This window comes from Silurus meridionalis, chromosome 2 (assembly GCF_014805685.1).
Source record: "Silurus meridionalis isolate SWU-2019-XX chromosome 2, ASM1480568v1, whole genome shotgun sequence".
NCBI lineage: Eukaryota > Metazoa > Chordata > Actinopteri > Siluriformes > Siluridae > Silurus > Silurus meridionalis.
The window spans coordinates 28,482,749-28,502,711 of record NC_060885.1 but is presented as its reverse complement, the minus strand read 5'-3'; the positions used below and the strand labels follow the sequence as shown (position 1 = coordinate 28,502,711).

General features: G+C 39.3%; 1 protein-coding gene across 4 annotated transcripts in view; it reads left to right on the top strand.

Moving 5' to 3' along the window:
• Positions 1–521: 521 nt before the first annotated feature.
• Positions 522–19,963, top strand: part of kcnh5b (potassium voltage-gated channel, subfamily H (eag-related), member 5b) — a 58,080-nt gene continuing 38,638 nt past the window's right edge. For 2 of the 4 annotated variants that reach the window (XR_006928244.1, XM_046870480.1), the window contains exons 1-4: positions 522–989; positions 5,325–5,425; positions 14,343–14,803; positions 17,279–17,402. Coding sequence is in view for 3 of the 4 variants with exons in the window: in XM_046870480.1 (XP_046726436.1) it covers positions 14,626–14,803; positions 17,279–17,402 (302 nt within the window). In the remaining variant the exon portion in view is untranslated. The remainder of the gene's footprint in view (positions 990–5,324; positions 5,426–14,342; positions 14,804–17,278; positions 17,403–19,963) is intronic. The other 2 variants (XM_046870493.1, XM_046870501.1) reach the window with 2 other exon arrangements.

Below are 19,963 nucleotides of genomic sequence, written 5' to 3'. Positions count from 1 at the left end.
GGGTGCCAAGAGAGGAGTTGTGGTATTGTATAAGGAAGTCTGGTGTGGCAGAGAAGTATGCAGGTGGTGCAGGACATGTATGAGGACAGTGTGACAGCAGTGAAGTGTGCAGTAAGAATGACAGACTGGTTTAAGGTGGAAGTTGGACTGCATCAAGGATCGGCTCTGAGCTCTTTCCTGTTTGCAGTGGTGATAGACAGGTTGACGGACGAGGTCAGACACGAGTCTCCATGGACTATGATGTTTGCAGATGATCTTGTGATTTGTGTTGAGAGTAGGGAGCAGGTTGAGAAGAGCCTGAAGATGAAAGTCGGTAGGAGTAAGACAGAGTACATGTGTGTGAATGAGAGGGAGGGCAGTGGAGTGGTGCGGTTGCAGGAAGAAGAGGTGGTGAAGGTGGATGAGTTTAATTACCAGAGGTCAACTGTGCAAAGTAATGGAGAGTGTGTTAGAGAAGTGAAGAAAAGAGTGCAGGCAGGGTGGAGTGGGTGAAGAAGAGTGATAGCAGGAGTGATTTTTGATAGAAGGGTATCTGCAAGAGTGAAAGGGACAGTTTGAGGACAGGGGGAGTTTGGAGACAGATGATCCGCTGTGGCGACCCGTAACGGGAGCAGCAGAAAAAAGAAGTAGAAGAGAAGAAGAAGAAGAAGCAGATTATGGTGTAGTTTAGTGCAGCATAGTGTAGTTTAGTGTCGTATATTTATTGTATTTGTATTATGTATTATTATTGTATTAAGAGCACCTAATCAACAATTAGAGCTTTTATTAGCGCGTGAGCGAGCTTCACCTGCTAAGCTGAGTGGAAACCGGAAATGATGTAGGGGGTAGCGTTTTTTTATTTTTATTTTTACAAGAGAAGAGAAGAAAATAAATCTTTCTTAAACTTAAACTATAACTAGCTACATTATAACATCACAATAAACCAGCAAAATGTCTTTCTGGATGTGGCGGTCATCTTGAGTCAGTGGGAAATACCTTTCACAGAGCAGGTAAGCTGTCTATAGTGGCTAGTAAGGAAAAAACACACACACACATGTATATTTTATTATTCCTGGTACATTTTCTTGATTTATTTTAACCTTTTTTGTTATTTTTGTGTTATTTCAATGTGTTAGTTGTAAAGTGAAAAAAAATTATCGCCACAAGAGGGAAGCAAAGGCCCACTTTGGCCTCATTGTGTTACATGGAAACAGGTTAAAGTGGAAACTACTGTACAACAAACCCCACAGTCTGATCTCATTACCAGATTACTATAATATATAATATATCATTTGTTATCATTTCTATATAAACTTCCAAAGGCACATCATTTAAATCAGGACATATTTGCTTAATTTTCTGGAAAGAGTCTCCAGTGTCAGTGATTCATAACAGCAAAAAGCTGCAACCGTATTTCTCCTTTTTTCACTTCATATTCTTATTCATATTCATTTTTCTTATATATATATATATATATATATATATATATTGTCCATTCTTCCTATTATTTTTATTATTATTTTTTATTCGTTATTTTCTGGTTTTACATTGTTCTTATTTTCATATTCTTCTTTATTACTTTCTCAGCTTTCTTTTCTTCTTCAGATTATTCTTTCCTCCTTCTTCATCTTCTTCTTTATTTCTGCCTTTTCTTCCTCTTTTTTCATATTCTTTTTCTTATTGAAATTCTTCTTTATTTCTTCCTTTTCATTTCTATTCTTCTTCATATTCATTTGTCTTATTTATACTGAACAAAATTATAAACGCAACCTTTTTGTTTTTGCCCCTAGTGCACCAAGTAAAATGCAGCCCCAAAGCTTCTATAAACTTCTATATACAAACAGATCAGTGGTGTGTGTGTGTGTGTGTGTGTGTGTGTGTGTGTGTGTGTGTGTGTGTGTGTGTGTGTGTGTGTTCAAAACACTTTTTATTAAAGTAAAAACCCTTTTAACAGAGGGACAGAATAGAAAGAAGGCAGAACAGGAGATAATCATCATGCAGACTGACATCCCACTCAGACCCTGGTGTGTTATTTATTTTGTGCGCATGACTTTGACAATACATTTGAATTCACTGAGCTTAACTTTGCTTTTAAATGGAAGTTAAGGGATTTGTAAGTGTTGGTCTCAGACAGAATAATTCAGATCCCTGAGGTATTATCTCAGGACTAATGAGATTAGTCCATAATTAGGCCAATTTAGGTAATAAAGTCAGGCAAAAAGGGAACGTCCAGGTGGCATATTTAGACTGTATTATGAATGTTTAAAAGCGTTTCTTTTTTTCTTTTTTTTAATTTAAAAAGTTTATTCAGGCTCCTTCACCTTCAGACTTTTGTGCTTGTCTCTGTATTGTGCAGAAAGTGTTCTTCGAGTTGTGTTGCCAGTTTATTTATTGAACTGGTGGTGTAAAAAAGCTGTGCTGTTGATTTATATCTCTGGCATGTCGCTCCCTCGTTCTCGGCCCCCATGTAATTTGCCAATTGCTTTTCCTCGGCAGACGTGATGCCTCCTGACTGTTCATCGTTGTTCTTCCGAAAAGAGAAACCTGTGCCAAACACCCTTTTCCTTTCACGAGTGCACTGGGAGCCATTACACTATACATCTTTTTATGCTGTATATCAAAAGTGCTTTATGACTTTATGACTACTAGAGTGTTAATCCACACTCATAAGTGTGCTTCTACAAAAGTGCTTTTTTTTTTTTTTTTATAAACAATGTGCTTCATCATCCTCATGGTCGTCATCAGAATCCAGTAAATCTGAAAAAAATTAAACGGTTATGTAGATTTTCTACCAGATAGAAACATCTATAAAGTGTCTGAAATATAACGAGTTCAGTTATAAGGAAGGAAGAACAATTCTGAGAGGAAAAGAATGAAGGAAGGTGAAGAAAAGGAGGTGAGGAAGCTCTGAAGGTAGGGACGGTAAAGGATGGAAACAAGCTTAAAAGAAGACTAGAGACTGAGAAAAATACAGACTGACTAAGCTTCAAATATGCATTTAGGTTGTTTCTAATTGATCTGGAATTATCTTTAAATAACAGAATTTCAGTAGCGAGTTTTGGAAAGGGAATCTCTGAAGGAAGGTAATTATTGGTTGGAGGAAGGGCTTTTTTTTTTAAATAAAGTGAATATCCAGAGGAAAGGAAGAAAATTATTTGAAAATTATTTAATACATTATGGAACGTTGTTGGGAGAACATTTCAAAACGTAAGAGAGATGTTTAAAAGATCGTCGGAAGGATGGAATGGAGATATCCCATGAAGGATGTGAGGAAAAAAGGAAGGAGGAGAATTCAGATTTACCTGGTTGTTTAAGGACCAACTGTTCCACTAGAAGGAAGAACGTCAAAAGAAGAAAAAAAAGAAGCTGTGAAGGAGACATCTTTGGAGGGCTGGTGGGATGTCCAGAAAGATGCAAAGAAGTTAAAATAAGGAAGTGAGAAAGCTCTAAATAAGGATACATTTTCAGGATGAGCAAAAGATAGACACCTATGATTTGGGTAGAAATAAGAAAGATTGAAGGAAATATAAAGGTTTGAAAAGTTTAAATCCCTATAATAATCATTTCCTTTTTGCTTGAATTTCAGGAGCACTTTTAAAGTGACATGGTAAACTGGAACATCAAATTGATCGTTTTAATAAGAAGATTTACTTCAGCCCTTGTGGGTTAGGGGTACGAAAAACATGATGTCTCAGACCAACACAGTCTCACGGCATTTTGTGATATAGTCACGAACCTTCCTCTTTTTTTCGTGTCACTCAGCACAATTGCCTCCGTCTGACTCCGTCTCAATAGCAGTGGAGGCAGAGGGTCATACGGCAGAACATATATGGTTATAAAAGAATATATGAATAGAATATAAATAATATAAGAATATAACCATATATGGTTATATAAAGAATGGTGCTTGAAGATGAAAAAAAGCAATAATAAACGAGAAAAAAACAAGACCGCGTTTTTGGCGGAGGCACTGAAAACACTTCCTATTGAAATACATTACATAAAAAGTCATCCTCAGTGACACGAAAGAAGAGGGAAATTCGTGCTTATGAACACGTGAGACTGGGCTGCTCAGACGGCTGCATTACGCGACCCTGACTTGGAAAGACAAGGATTCATTTCAATATTTAAGGTTTTCGCATACTGATCTCTAAAATAACAGCCGTGGCCCACACACATTCCTCTGCTGACTTACAAGTTGTCTTTCTCTGTGCTGTTGTGTAACAGACCTCTAATCACTTGGAGCAAATTTTGCATTTAAATATACAAAGCAGAAGGCGTTTTTTTTTAAAGGAGAATGTTCGAGAGGAAAGAATGTGATTTAATCAGATGTTTTCAGTAACTGCAGCTCTGACAGTAGCACAGAAACACATCACAGGTTTATGTTTACTGCATTACTGCTTTACATGCCCTCGTTCTGGTGTTATTTCCTTTTATAATAACAGATGCTTCACATGGATGTGTAACATAATCAATTTATATAATCATTTATTGAGTAGTAATTTAGTGACATTTACATTACAACACAAATACTTCAAATGCATTTTTACAGCCTTGTGACTGTCTGCAGTCCAAAAAAGAAAAACGTTACGCATTTGGAGTAAGCATGTGAACTGTTTGTAGCACAAACCTTTCATCCATTTGAGGGCAACGTGTGTATGTCAGGGTGCTACAATAAAATTATCTTTTCTCAGGTAGATGTCTGTTTTTTATTACCTGATCTTGTTTAATGATCTTTTGCTTGAGTCTGTAATATGTAGAGGAAGTTGTGTAGGCATGTGGATATCATAAGACTTGAAAAAGTCTCGTCACCTCTCGGTCTGTTGCTTTGCCAACTAAAGACATACACACGATGCGTTATTCCCAAATGATTCCGATTCACATCCCACTGCTTGGTATCATCAAGTCAAATATATGCAAAAGTCTGTGGGTTTATGGAAAGACATTGTATGTAGAAAATACATGTATACAATGATTTTGGCATCTTTGTCAATCATCCCCCACCCCAAATACCCTATTTAACTGCAGTGCAACTGAACTGCAGTATTTCTCCTCTCTGATTTATTCTTTCCCTTACTTTCTTGTCCTTCTGTGCACCTCTGAACGTTTAACATGTTAGAACACACTTATGCACTCTCGCCCGACTCGCAGCTGCTCGACGGATACACACACGGAGAATAGACTCGATCCAATTACGATTAAAAAGCACATATACAGTAAGCATTCCTTCTTTCTTTTCCGAAACATGACAAGCTGATTCACTGCCAAAGAGTTTTTGTCCTACATTTTAACAGAGTTTTGATTTGTCCTTTAAACATGCATACACTTTCTTCCTTTTTCACCAGACCTGTTCAGTGTGAGACAAAGAAACAGTGACGATTGCTGTGCGGTTCTCTGTGCAACTGTAGTTCCTGCTGTTTTCAGGTCATCCTGCGACGCTTTTCAAGTGAGTGCAGGTTTCAGTCTTGCCTTCATTGTTGTTAGCCTGGAAACTCGTGAAATCTTGCCTGACACACATGTGCAGGGGCAATTCATATAATTGTAAATCAGTGGTCTTGACAGGAAGTTCTAAGACCACTGATATTGCTTTACTACGATTTCCACTTGTGTGAAATGCTGTAATTTTTTATGTGTATTTTGAATGCATGTAAGTTGGTTGGAATGACATAAATATGTTAAGTATGTTATATGTTTATAATATGTTTAAATTTATAAACAAATGTGTGCAGATAATGATACAGCTAAAAATATTTGGTGAAAATAATAATACCATTAAACATAAATCCATAGAGGATTTTATTTTTCATTTATAATTCACTACAAATGCACTGAAATTTAAAATTGCTTGCACACACATACGTATTTTCACACATACAAGTTGCACACACATATGCATTTTCACAAAAGAGTGCTGAGATTTTGCCTCTTTATCTGATATCATGAGGGAAGGGGGAAAGATCAATTCTTAAGGTGTTTGTCGTTATCGTGGCAAACAGATGCTCAGACAAGGGTCTTCTCTGGAGACCCAAGTTCCTCAAGGGACTCAAAGTTGATTTGACAGGTTAGTTATACAAAAGCACATCTGTCCGCTCTCCCTTTCCTCACCTAATTAGTCGGTGTTTGGATGGATGGTTTGATAACTTGCCTCCAGCCACAGGAAACTTCTGCACATCTATTGTTATTCTTTTCTTTTCCAATGTGGATTTTATTTCCCATCCACTTCAGCAGCCAACATTTGAGCTGATCGGTCTTTTCCAGCTATGAAACTTCTTCAGTTCCATCAAATTTAATTTGTATAGTGCTTTTAATAATAAATATTGTTCCAAAGCAGCTTTGCACTAATAAATAGATCCCTAATAAACAAACCAGTGGTGATACTGACAAGGAAAACCTCCCTAAGATGGTATGAGGAAGAAATGAGGACGGAACCAGACTCTAAAGGAAACCTATCCTCATCTGGGACACACCAAATGTCCATTCACCACATTTTTGAGACTGTTGAGTTTAATTTTTCAATAATGGATGCTTGAGTGAAAATCTATTCATAGCAGTTGTAGTCCTAAACCATAGTAGACTGTTTACATCAATTACAGTCCAAATCCATCTTCATGGTTCTTGAATTTAACCCTTCACAGTAGCATCATGGATCTTTAGCTTGTTCATAAGTAACCATTCTCAGCAGCAGGAAGGGGTCTCCAATTGAAGAGAACCCTATCGAGGTGTAGTAGAACTAATATGACTAACATTGGGCAGATGTGCCATTATTTCTGATTTAGGAGCTGTCCATGGTGCTGGGCTTTGTAGTGAGAATCCTGATATTAGAAGTCCTGATATTAAGAATGTTACGGGGTGGATTCAAAACAGTCATTTTCACTAAATGTCCTGATATTTCCTTACTAATAACTTTTGAACCATCACATTATAAACCATATTTTTTTTTCAGCTTGATTGATCTATAGGTAGAAGCTCAAAGTGACTGATAACATGCTAACAGTGACATGACAGTGACCCATTGCAGTTTTACACCATTTAATATACTTTGTTATACACTCTTTCACCCGCATGTATGTCGTCATGTTGGCGGTTAGTGGGCAGGTACGATTCTGTGTGGCTGAGTGTTGTGTTTGTGTGGATCTTGACTCCGAGCCTAAAGATAGTAATGGTGGGCAGAGTTAGCGTGCAATTAGCGCTGGCATAAAGACAAAAAAGAGCAGAGGAGTATTTGTTCCTAAAGCCGCAGAAACAATGCCTTATCTCTGTCTTACACAACACTGCTGGCATGGAGGGAAACACTATCAGCATTCAACACACAAGGAAGGAAATACACTGCTATTAATGCCAAAATGAGGTTAACAGAGGATTTCAGCAGAAGATAGAAGTTTGAGTTTTGATTTTGTTTGCAATCCAAGCTGGGCATTGCTAAACTGGTGTCTATAATCTTCTCTCACGTCTGTCACTTTGAAGTTTATCTCTGGTGCATGTGGAAAGCCTGTTACACCCTTAGAACATTTTAGAACTTGTGAAGGATCATTAGTTGTCTCTGTGGAAGAAATTATACATTTTAAAACAAAATCATACAATAGGAATAATTAGGAGCCAAAAAAAATGTATTATCAAATGAACCCATGAAGAACCCTGTTTTTTTCTAAGGGTGTGGTAAACACTGTGTGTCGTTTGTAAGCATGGTCTGTCTTGTTTTTTTGTATAATACGGGATGTTAATATAGCAGAACAATTTATATATACTGTGCTATACTCTTAAACTCTACATTTAATGATACACTGTTGTATTATTTCTATTTTTGAAAAGCACAAAATTGTGAGGAACCTCAATTCAGGCTTGTTTTATGGATTTCCTGCATGTTTAGAACATGAAAAGAAAACAGTGTCAAGTTTCACTTTTGCCTCAATGGATAATCTTTTACAGCTGCTGTAATTATAAAGACATTCATCCCAGTATTCTTATTTACAATTACTACTTATTACTGAGTGTCTTTACCCTTCTACACCGCTATACTACAATGTTTATAATCCCAATATCCAGTGCAACTGTATGACTTGTGACTGATCTCGAGATGTTTTCAGTATCGACTTGGTTTTGGTGTCAGTCAGGACAAAATAAATTACACACAGCTTTACTAGAAGACATTCTTTTAAATAGACACAGTGAACATTGGCTGAAGTTAAGGTTCGGCTTTAAAAATAATTACATAATTTTCAATCTTGATCTTGATTCAGTCTTGGATTTATTTGAATTTGATTACAACTTGTCACTGACCCTTGTAAGATTTAATCTTGGACCTTACAACAGTGGTGTTGTCTAAAGGTAGTCCACTTTTGAGTCTATGTTTAAGCTTTCCTTTGCCATTCTTTCTTCTCGATTGCTAATCAATGATCTAGCTCTACATCCAGAGTTTCATGAAGCTGCATTGTGACAGTTTATTGTTAAATTTACTGTACTGAACCGATTGTTCTTCCACCACACATAATTAACGTGTCAGTGATTGACATGATTGTCAAAATTTTAATGAGGGGAAATCCACAGAAAGTTCATTGTTTGGCCACACTATGGAAAAATCGCATGGACTGGAATCTAGTGGTTTTTTTTGGGCCCCTTGATCTTCTTGCTGCATTAACACTTCACCTCTCTGTGGCTGGGATGCGTTTGTTTTCAAAGAGCAATACCCATTTTTTCCCTATATTTTGTCTCTTTGTGATAAAGTTACTGTAATACACAGAGTGTGGATGTCATGGCTGCACAGCTGCTTCTGTTTCTCTCTCTCTCTCTATCTCTCTTTTTCTTTTTCTCTTTTCAAGGCCACTGACTTATCGACTCATCTATTTTTAGACACATTAGGCGTTTGATGTCTGAGGCCTTTGGATATCTAAATCTGTTCGGCGGTCAGAGAGTGAGGAAGAGAGATGGGCTCGCTGGCCAAATAGCGCTGCAGTCAGTGCAGAAAAATGAAGGTGTGTATGAGGAAGAATCAATGAGTGAATAGTATGAGTGTAAGGCTTTGTCTTTAAGGGTACAGTAAGGTCACTACCCCTTGTGCCAGTGACATTTCAAGGGTCAATTAATTATTCAGCACAGTACAGATGACTCACCTAATACCTGTATATATCAATCTGTTTATAGGATAGGTTTGAGTGGCAGTGAATTTTAGGAAGGAGTTTTTGGACCCAGTATTCTAAAAAAAAAAATTACTTTTCACCATCTGATTTGGGGCCAAATACGTCGAAGCTATCTTTTAATGTGACTCCAGTTTAGTAGTTTTGTAGTGTATTACAGTTTTGCAATTAATGTTTATATGGGTTTCTCAAAAGTACACACACACACAGCTCCCAATACAACAGACAATACAAATACCAGAATTAGCTAAAAAAAAATTGAATATGATTGTGTGGTTGTAGGGAAGTAGGTGAATTTACTCAGGGACATATTAAGGAAAAACATGAAGGGACTATTTCTAGGAACTCTGGGTTAAGCAAAAATTGCAGTGAATAAAATAATTGAATTAATGAACTAAAATTCGAGTAAAACCCAGACATCAGTGTTTCACAAGCCAAGCCCAGGAGGGATAGTTAGGAAGGACATCCAGCGTAAAACATGTTAAATCAATCATTCGGATTACAAACCTAAATTCATACCGGATTTGTTCGAGGCACAAGTTACCAACGACCGCCACAGGTATTGTTCGCCAACAGGATACCGGTGAAAATTTGGGCTACTGTTGGCCAAAGGAAGAGAAGGAGAGGAGGAAGACGTCTACAGAGGCAGCACGGAAAGAAATATTGAAGCAAAGTGTTAGTGTTGGCACTGTAAATGTTAGCACTATGACTGGTTAAGGGAGAAAAGTAGCTGATATGATGGAGAGAAGAAAGGTAGACATGTTGTGTATTTAGGAGACCAAGTAAAAGGAGTAAGACCAGGAACAATGGAGAGGGGTTTAAACTGTTCTATCATAGTGTGGATGGAAAGAGAGAAATAGTGTAGGGGTGATCTTCAAGGAAGAGTACAATAATAGTGTAGTGGAAGTGAAAAAGGTTTCTAAAAGAAGGATGAACGTAAAGCTGCAAGTTGAATGGGTGATGATAAATTAGTTGTAAGATCGAAGAAAAGTAAAAATTCTGGAGTGAATTAGATGAAGTGGTAGAAGGTGTACCTAGCAATGAAAGATTGGTGATTGGGGCAGACTTCAATGGCCATGTTGGTGAAGGGAACAGAGGTGATAAAGAGGTATGGCTTTAAGGAAAGGAATTTGGAAGGGCAGATGGTGGTAGATTTTGCAAAAAGGATGGAAATAATTGTGGAGTACACACAGGTGGACTATAATCTATGCAGGTGACACAACTTGAAGGAGATTGGAGACTGTAAGGTGTTGGCAGAGGATAGTGTAATTAGACAGCATCGAATGGTGGTCTATAGGATGGTTTTGGAGGTGAAAAAAAAGAGGAGAGTGAGGACTGAAAGAAGAATCAGATAGTGGAAACTGAAGGGAGGTCAGACAGGGGCTCCGTGGGGCTCCGTGGTGGTGAAGAGGTGCTGGGTGATTGAACAACTACTGCAAAAGTTATAAGGGAGACAGCTAGAAAGGTACTTGGTGTGACATCTGGAAAGAGAAAGAAAGACAAAGAGACGTGGTGGTGAAATGAGGACGTGTGGGAGAGCATAAGGAGAAAGAGGTTGGTGAAACAGAACTGGGATCAACAAAGAAATGAGAAAAGTAGGCAGGAGTAAAAGGAGATGCAGCAGCAGGTAAATAGGGATGGGGTAAAAGCAAAGGAAAGGGCAAATGAGCTTTATGAGAAGTTAAACATTAAGGAAGGAGAAAAGGATTTGTACAGATTGGCCAGGCAGAGGGACCGAGCTGGGAAGGATATGCAGCAATAAAGGATGTAGATGGAAATTGTTTACTAGTGAGAAGAGTGTATTGAGAAGCTGATGAATGAAGAAAATGAATGAGAGAAGGTTGTATGATGTGGAGTTAGTGAAGCAGGAAGAGGATAGGATTAGTATAGAGGAAGTAAAAGCAGCGATGAAGAGTGGAAAGTAAGTTGGACCAGATGACATACCAGTAGAAGCATGGAGATGTTTGGGAGAGATGGCAGAGGAGTTTTTAAAAAGTTTTTTCAACAAGATTTTGGAAGTTGAGAGGTGCCTGAGGAATGGAGAAATAGTGTACTGGTACCGATCTTTAAGAATAATGGAGATGTGCAGACCTGCAGTAACTACAGGGGAATAAAGTTGATCAGAAACACCATGAAGTTATGGGAAAAAGTAGTGGAAGCCACGATGAGAGAAGAGGTGACCAGTATGGTTTTATGCTGAAAGAAGAGCACTACAAATGCAATATTTGCTTTGAGAATGTTGATGGAGATCGACTCAGAGCCCTTTCCTGTTTACAGTGGTGATGGACAGGTCAACGGATGAGGTAAGACAGGATTCTTCATGTACTATGATGTTTGCAGATGATATTGTGATTTGTGGTGAGAGTAGGGAGCAGGTTGAGAAGAGCCTGGAGAGGTGGAAGTACACGCTGGAGAGAAGGGAAATGAAAGTCAGTAGGCGTAAGATGTGTGTGTGGGAGAGGACAGTGAAGTGGTGTGGTTGGGTTGCAGGGAGAAGAGGTGGAGAAGGTGGAGTAGTTTAGGTACCTGGGGTCAACAGTGCAAAGTAATGGAGAGTGTGTTGGAGAAGTGAATAAAAGAGTGCAGGCAGGGTGGAGTCGTTGGAGAATAGTGATAGCAGGAGTGATTTGTGATAGAAGAGTACAGTTGTGTTCAAAATTATTCAACCCCCAATGCTGTAAATGGTTTTAGGGAATTTAGTGTACATTTGTAATTGTATTCAGAATGAAATCCTACAAGGACTTCTTAAAGAACCATATGCAACTAAAATGACATCAATTAGTTTTGTAATACAGTAGTAAATGTTTCTTTTGTGAATTCTTCATTGACATAATTATTCAACCCCTTAAAGACTACCACTCTGAAGAACAGAGGTTCAATGAAGTGTTTTCAATCAGGTATTGAAAACACCTGTGGATATCAGGGAGCAGCAATAAAGCCTAATAAGCACCAATTAGGCAGCTTTAAAATGACTGTGATACTCAGCTCCTTCTAGACATTTACTGGTGTGGTTACAAACATGGTGAGCTCAAGAGAATGGTCCAGGAAGACAAGAGAACAGGTGATTACTCTTCACAGGAAGGGCAATGGCTATAAGAAGATTGCAAAGATGTTAAACATACCAAGAGACACCATAGGAAGCATCATTCGCAAATTCAAGGCAAAGGGCACTGTTGAAACGCTACCTGGTCGTGGCAGAAAGAAGATGCTGACTTCGACTGCTGTGCGCTACCTGAAGCGTAGAGTGGAGAAAAGTCCCCGTGTGACTGCTGAGGAACTGAGAAAAGATTTGTCAGATGTGGGTACTGAAGTTTCTGCTCAGACAATACGGCGCACCCTGCGTAATGAAGGCCTCCATGCCAGAACTCCCAGGCGCACCCCCTTGCTGTCCCCAAAGAATAAGAAGAGTCGACTGCAGTATGCCAAAAGTCATGTGGACAAACCACAGAAGTTTTGGGATAGTGTTCTGTGGACTGATGAAACAAAATTAGAACTGTTTGGGCCCATGGATCAACGCTATGTTTGGAGGAGGAAGAACAAGGCCTATGAAGAAAAGAACACCTTGCCTACTGTGAAGCATGGCGGGGGGTCAATCATGCTTTGGGGCTGTTTTGCTTCTGCAGGTACTGGGAAGCTTCAGCGTGTGCAAGGTACCATGAATTCTCTTCAGTACCAGGAGATATTGGATGACAATGTGATGCAGTCCGTCACAAACCTGAGGCTTGGAAGACGTTGGACCTTTCAACAGGACAATGATCCCAAGCATACCTCCAAGTCCACTAGAGCATGGTTGCAGATTAAAGGCTGGAACATTTTGAAGTGGCCATCGCAGTCACCAGACTTAAATCCGATTGAGAACCTCTGGTGGGACTTAAAGAAAGCAGTTGCAGTGCGCAAGCCTAAGAATGTGACTGAACTGGAGGCTTTTGCCCATGATGAATGGGCGAAGATACCCGTAGATCGCTGCAAGACACTTGTGTCAAGCTATGCTTCACGTTTAAAAGCTGTTATTACTGTAAAAGGATGTTGTACTAAGTACTAAGATTGAATGTCACTTGGGGGTTGAATAAAACTGATAATGATGTGAGCTCAGAAAAGACATTTGTGGTTATTTCATTATAAATGTTATGTTATATTTGTCTGACCTACACGTGCCTCTTTGATTTAATTGTAAGCAGGATGACTGAATGATCATAATCAATGTCAAACCGACCAAAACAATCAATTTCAGTGGGGGTTGAATAATTTTGAACACAACTGTATCTGCAAGAGTAAAAGGGAAAGTTTATGGGTCTGTGGTGAGACCTGCGATGTTGTATGGATTAGAGACAGTGGCATTAAGTAAAAGACTGGAGGTGGAGCTGGAGGTAGCAGAGCTAAAGATGTTGAGGTTTTCATTGGGAGTGATGAGGATGAAAAGGATTAGAAACGAGTTTATTAGAGGGGCCGCCTACGTTGGACATTTTGGAGACAAGGTGAGAGAGACACGATTGAGATGGTTTGGACATGTGCAGAGAAGGTACATGGGGTATATCGGTAGGAGAATGCTGAGGATGGAGCTGCCAAGAAGAAGGGAAAGAGGAAGGCCAAAGAGGAGGTTTATGGATGTGGTAAGGGAAGACATGCATGTAGTTGGTTTGAAAGAGGCAGATGTAGAGGACAGGGGGGTATGGAGACAGATGATCCGCTGTGGCGACCCCTAACAAGAGAAGCCGAAAGAAGAAGAAGAATTAACAAAATTCGAGTTTCTTTATTGGTATCTTTGGGGCAATTTATCTGAAAGAAATATTAGAAAATTGTGTTCTGATGAAATCTGGGTCTGATAAAAATAAAAAATAATACATTATCGTTGTTCAGGTAACTAAAATCAACATGACAACAAACACAGACTAGAGTACAAAAATAAATAAGTCGTTTTTTGTGGTTTTAGAAAATAATGCACACTTTACCAAAAACAAATCCCAGTGTAATTTAACCAGCAAGATTAGATGATATTAGCAAATGTATTCGGTTGTGTTATTAAAGAAATTAAGCAACTGAGGACATGAACACTTTAACAGCTGTACAAAAATAAGCAATTATACAACCTATTTTTTTAAGTATTAAGTAAAATAAACAACTTTGCTGGAAAAAGTCTGATCTGGAGCGTTCGGAGCGCAGACATCCTCTTGTATTTATTTTTATTTATTTATTTATTTATTTATTTATTTATTTATTTATTTTTAATTGCAGATTTAAACGCGTCTTTAGATCACGAGATCCTTGAGATACGACATCCTAGAGATCCAGATGTTCTGCGTCGCCTCATTTCTTCAACGCGCGTGCCGAAGTTTCCAGAAGCGGCGCGACGTCGCTCGCGCTCACCCGACGTGGCTCAGACGCTCAGCCGGCTGCGCTGCTGGTGCGCTTTGATGTCTGCGCGCATGCGTCTCTAGTTAATACCCCTTTTGCCTGAGCTCGGAGACAGCTTCTCACACACACACACACACACACACGAGCGCGCGCGGGCGTTACCATGAGCGCGAGCCTCGCCGTCCCGGCGCTCCACGCCGCACGCGACCTGTCCGCTTGGCGCGCGAGCAGCGCGAGACGTTCCTCGACTGAAGCGCGAGCAGCAGCGATGCCCGGCGGAAAGCGAGGGCTCGTGGCGCCGCAGAACACTTTTTTGGAGAACATCGTCCGGCGCTCGAGCGGTGAGGAGCGCGTTTAGTGTTACTGCTGTTTTGTTTTTTAGTATCACTTGGTACATAATCTGTTTCCAAGAAGTTCTCGAGATCTCGATGGTGCATGCTTTACTTCATTTACATGTATGTTATGAATGCGTGACAACGACAGCTAAAGAATTTACTGAATAATTAATTAGGGTTCGAGGATGAGGTTTGACTGACGGATTTACTGAGTGGTGGTATCTGACGTGCAGGAAATAAGCTTTGGCTGAACTTTTGGAGTGGTTTGAACAGATGTGATCAATCTATCAGCTTATCCAGACTTTCATCATCATCATCATCAGCAGCAGCAGCTTTGGTATATTGATCATATCCAGTAGTTATTAGAGACGCATGACACTGTGCCCCTGTATTTTTTTTTTGGTATACGTCAGTACTGGTACTGAAATGAAGCCTTCATGCTGAGATGTTATGGTGTGCAAATTGCATTATCAATAAAATGATTGTACCTGAGAAGAAGACTGTGAGACTTGAGTGTGTTGCAGGTGTTTTGGGTTCTCAGCAGGTTCACTTCACCGCTCCTCCAGTAACCTGTTCAAATCAGGTTTCGGAATCAGGTATTATAGAAAATGCTGATTGAAGGAAGATCAGTGATCAGGCTCTGGGAATGAAAATTTATTGTATAGATCAACAGAAGGTGTCAATCTTCATTCTTTATATGTTGATACTGTGGTTCCCCATTTTCATTTGTTGATGGTGGCCTTCACAGTGTTCTATTGTAGGCCAATATTTAGCAAATACTTTTTGTTATGTATCTATTCTCCTGACTGAAACATTTCAACAAGATTCCAGACCTGTATAATAAAATCTTCAAGGATTATGGATTCGACAAAGCCAAGAAGACACACTTGTGCAGCCAGGCATATTTTATTTATTTATATTATTTTATTTCTTTTTAGCTTTTTTTTTTTTCTTTTCACAAAAACCTGCAAGAAGTTTGGACGCTTTCTTAGATCCACTCTAAGTTGTGTCACAAGATGGTGAGCACAAAAATACAACCGATGATTGAACAGAATCCACGGAACAGTGTCCAAACCAACATGATGCTAATGGAGATGGTGGGTCTTACAGATGCCTTTAGAAGATTCATTCAGTTTGGGGCACTAAAGCAGATGTTGATTTGGTATTTCTGGACTGAGTTTAGTTTGCTGATTTGATTGCTGGGTTTTATACTCTGTTTAGACCGGTTCTGATGAAGGAAAGGTTCTACCAAGAAATCTACCTGAACAATCCAATCCTAGCTAACTGCTTAAAAATGATGTTGGACTAGCATGATTTTTGTTTGCTCTTGTATGCTTTTTTTCTGCCTTCCAGACAGATGTGAGTTGAGATGTAGACCCTTTGGGGGTAATAGGTTTATAAATACTGTGATAAATTCATTTAAAGAAGCCTGTGCAAGCTTTTGGTGCTGAACAATAAAAACGGAGCTATATGCTGAGCCTTGTTTGCGAAACTGAATTCTTATTTAACTGTAACACCCTTTGTCTTGTCATTACAGTTTGTGCCAATTGAGACGGCTGCTTCAGAGTTCTCATGATAAAGGAGTTCAGAAAGATCAGGGGCTGCGCTTCACTTCAGAAAGCAGAAGCAGACGTTATTTTTCCCCTCATTCCTGCAAAATGATGTATTTTTTTTAGTTATGCTGCTTTTAAAGCAGTGTGATTGGTTTGGTACATTTACACTAACCACCTAACTGAAGGCTTTTCCTCATTGGCTAACTGCAAGAGGAAATGCTTTTTAGCAAATGTAATCAGCTGGAAAATGAACGTGTAAAAAGAAAATGTTCACGTATGGCAGTGAAACCAATTAGCAATCCAAAGAAGGGTGCAGGTTTTTACTTCCTTCCAAAACGACCGTAACTCACGTTTGAAACGTCTGCCCAGGACTTTCGAACATGATCATTTAACAGTCGCGCCAGCAAATCAGAAAACTTGTTTTCAGTCCAGTAATGTTGGTGTGTTTGTACATTTCCTGTTGTGTCGTTTGAATTTCTGTTACATTTTCGGTTTGTTCGGTTGTTGTTTTGCATGTATAGGACAATATAAAAACTGGCACACAGCTCTGGCTGTACAAGACCATGCCCTAGAATTGTTTACTCCTCAGGTGCCATGTATCTGATGTATTATTTGTAAGATTTCCTTGGGCACTGTTAGCCTGTGGCGTTTGGTGCTGACTGTACAAACGGCTTAGACTTATTCAGGGTCATTTAGAGCATAGCAGCTCAGACATCTCTGTTCCTCAGCTCCCCCTGGGGCTTTCGAAAGACACTTAATCTCAGTGATTCTTTCCAGTGTATCCTTGGTTGACCCCACCGTCTCCTCCCAGTGAGCTGTTACTGTTACATCTCCAGTGGGAGGAGGCATCCAGATGCCACACACCTTAGCCAGGTTTTATCAGTGCTCCCAAATATCTCAGGAAAGTGAGTAATTTTTTTCTCCTTAGAAACGAGTTTTCTGCTGGGGAACGCCCAGATTGTGGAATGGCCCGTGGTCTACAGTAATGACGGCTTCTGCAAGCTGTCAGGATACCACAGAGCAGAGGTCATGCAGAAGAGCAGCACATGCAGGTGAGAGCGTGTGTTTGACCCCAGACCACCTTAAGACACCATACATACACTCAATCACACCTTGGGCAGTTTAGGGCATTACAGGGTGTATTACAAAAGTGATAACATTGGAGAGTCATTTCCTAAATTATATGAAAGCATTTGTAAGTAGAAAACTTTGATAAATAACCAATTTAACCAAACAATTTTGAGTGACTAAGCTTTTTTGGAGCTCTCCATGTGAATGAGCTGTTACTACAATCACCACCTTCTGACCCTCTGAATTTACACCTTTTTATAGTATATATTTGGGCTGGCAAAATGAAAAAGAATTTAATGCAAATTAATTTTAACGGCACTAATTTTTATTAACATGGGATGAAAGCAGTGCGCATTCCTGTTTGACCATTTCCATTTATAAAAAAATAAATAAAAATAAGAGAGGCGAAATTCAAATGCAAAACACATTTATTCACGATGGCCTTTCTTTAGTCAGATATAAAAAAAGAAAATCCACCGAAAAAAATGATTTTTAATAATTAAACATTTGTTTTACTGAAGTTTCTAGTCTTAAATACAGCACCAATATCCACCATGATGCACACGTCCGGCAATTAAAATTGTCCGTGTGAAAACATAGCAAAATTTCCGTTTGGTTTGTCCTGATGATTTACGTAATTTAAAACACCATAATTACTTTAAACCATATTTTATCTTCATGCTCATTGTTGAGGGGGGGTTTCACGCTGTTAGGGGTGGCCACAGCTGATCATTCTTCTCCATACTACTCTGTCCTCTACATCTGTGGCTTTCAAACCAACTATCTGTCTTCCCTCACCACATCCATAAACCTACTCCTTGGCCTACCTCTTTTCCTCCTTCCTGGCAGCTGCATCCTCAGTATTCTTATACCGATATACCCCATTTCAAAACTATCTCATCGGGCCTCCCTCAACTTGTCTCCGAAATATCCTTCATGCGCTATCCCGCTAATAAACTCATTTCTAATCCTGTCTATCCTCATTACTCCCAATGAAAAACTCAGAATCTTCAGTTCTGCCACCTCCAGCTCCGCCTCCTTTCTTTTAGTCAATGTCACTGTCTCTAAACCATACAACATCGCAGGTGTCACCACAGTCCTATAAACCCAACCTCTCCAGGCTGTTTTCAACCTGCTCCCTAATCTCACCACAAATCAGAATATTATCCACAAACATCATAGTCCATGGAGACTCCTGTCTGACCTCGTCGGTCAACCTTTCCATCACCACTGCAAACAGGAAAGGGCTCAAAGCCAATTCTTGATGCAATCCAACCTCCACCTTAAACCAGTCTGTCAGTCCTACTGCACACTTGACTGCCTTATATATATATATATATATATATATATATATATATATATATATATATATATATATATATATATATATATATACACTGTGTATATATGTGCAGTGGTTCTGTGTTTGATGCCCTTTTGAAGTCCACTTAAGAGGAACACTGATCCCCAAAGTAAAAAAAATATTTGTGTTTATAGAGAACGTGAAAGTGTGTAGGATTTAAGTTTTATCTGTTTGTTGCACTCCAGCAGCAGAGACCTCCTTGGAGGCCCAGACGTAGCTCTGAGCCTGAGGGCGGATGTCCACAGGGGGAATCTGTTGTGGAGAATAGAAAAAGAATAATTTCTCCATGGTAACATAAGTTTGGGACTTTTCTCCCCTTCTTCTCTTTTGATGAACAACACTTTCATTCCTCCCACAATCAGTGAGCTGCCAAAGGCGTGGCTCTTCCCCTGTGGGCACATGCTCTTGTTTATAATTTTTGCAGATGTCTCATGTGCTCCTGGTTTGACCAAAACTTTTTAGGGTGATGGTACTGTTACACAAAGCCTGACCTCACAGTATAATATATAGTACATACATAAATTCCCCAAATCTAGCTGATAATTATTATTCATGACATCCTTAGACATCATGTTTAAATTAGAGGGTTGCACAAAAAAAAAAAAATTATTTTGAAATTAAAGCAAATTGTCATTCAGGAAATTCCTATTTCAAATAATGCAAAATTATAACTCAGTGTATCATATTACAGTGCTTAAAGATGTTACCATACAGGTTCATAAACAGAACCCTTATTATAGCTCTATGATCAACTTTCCACGGATAGAGGATGCAGAATGTGCCGAAGCATCTTGGAGGTTTTTCCACCGTGTTGTAGACCAGGTCTCTTCCAGCTGCCATGAACCACTGATCTGACTCTAAACTAGCCGATCGGATTTAAATGGCAACCCACATCAATGAACTCCGTCTTTCCCAATCCAGAATTTCCATAATTCCATAATTTACAAAAGTTCATTTAGCCACAAGAGTGTTAGTGAAGTCAGGTACTGATGTAGGTGAGGTAATGTAAAGCATACCAATGTAAACCCAATGTAAAGCATATCTTCATGAAGCTGGTGTGCACAGAGGCATTGTCATGCCAAAACAGGTTTTTTCGGTCTCCTACAGCTATAGCCATGTGACTGTAAACTTTTGTCCATCTGGGGTAACTCTAGGAGGTATTCGTTTGGCAGGAGAGAG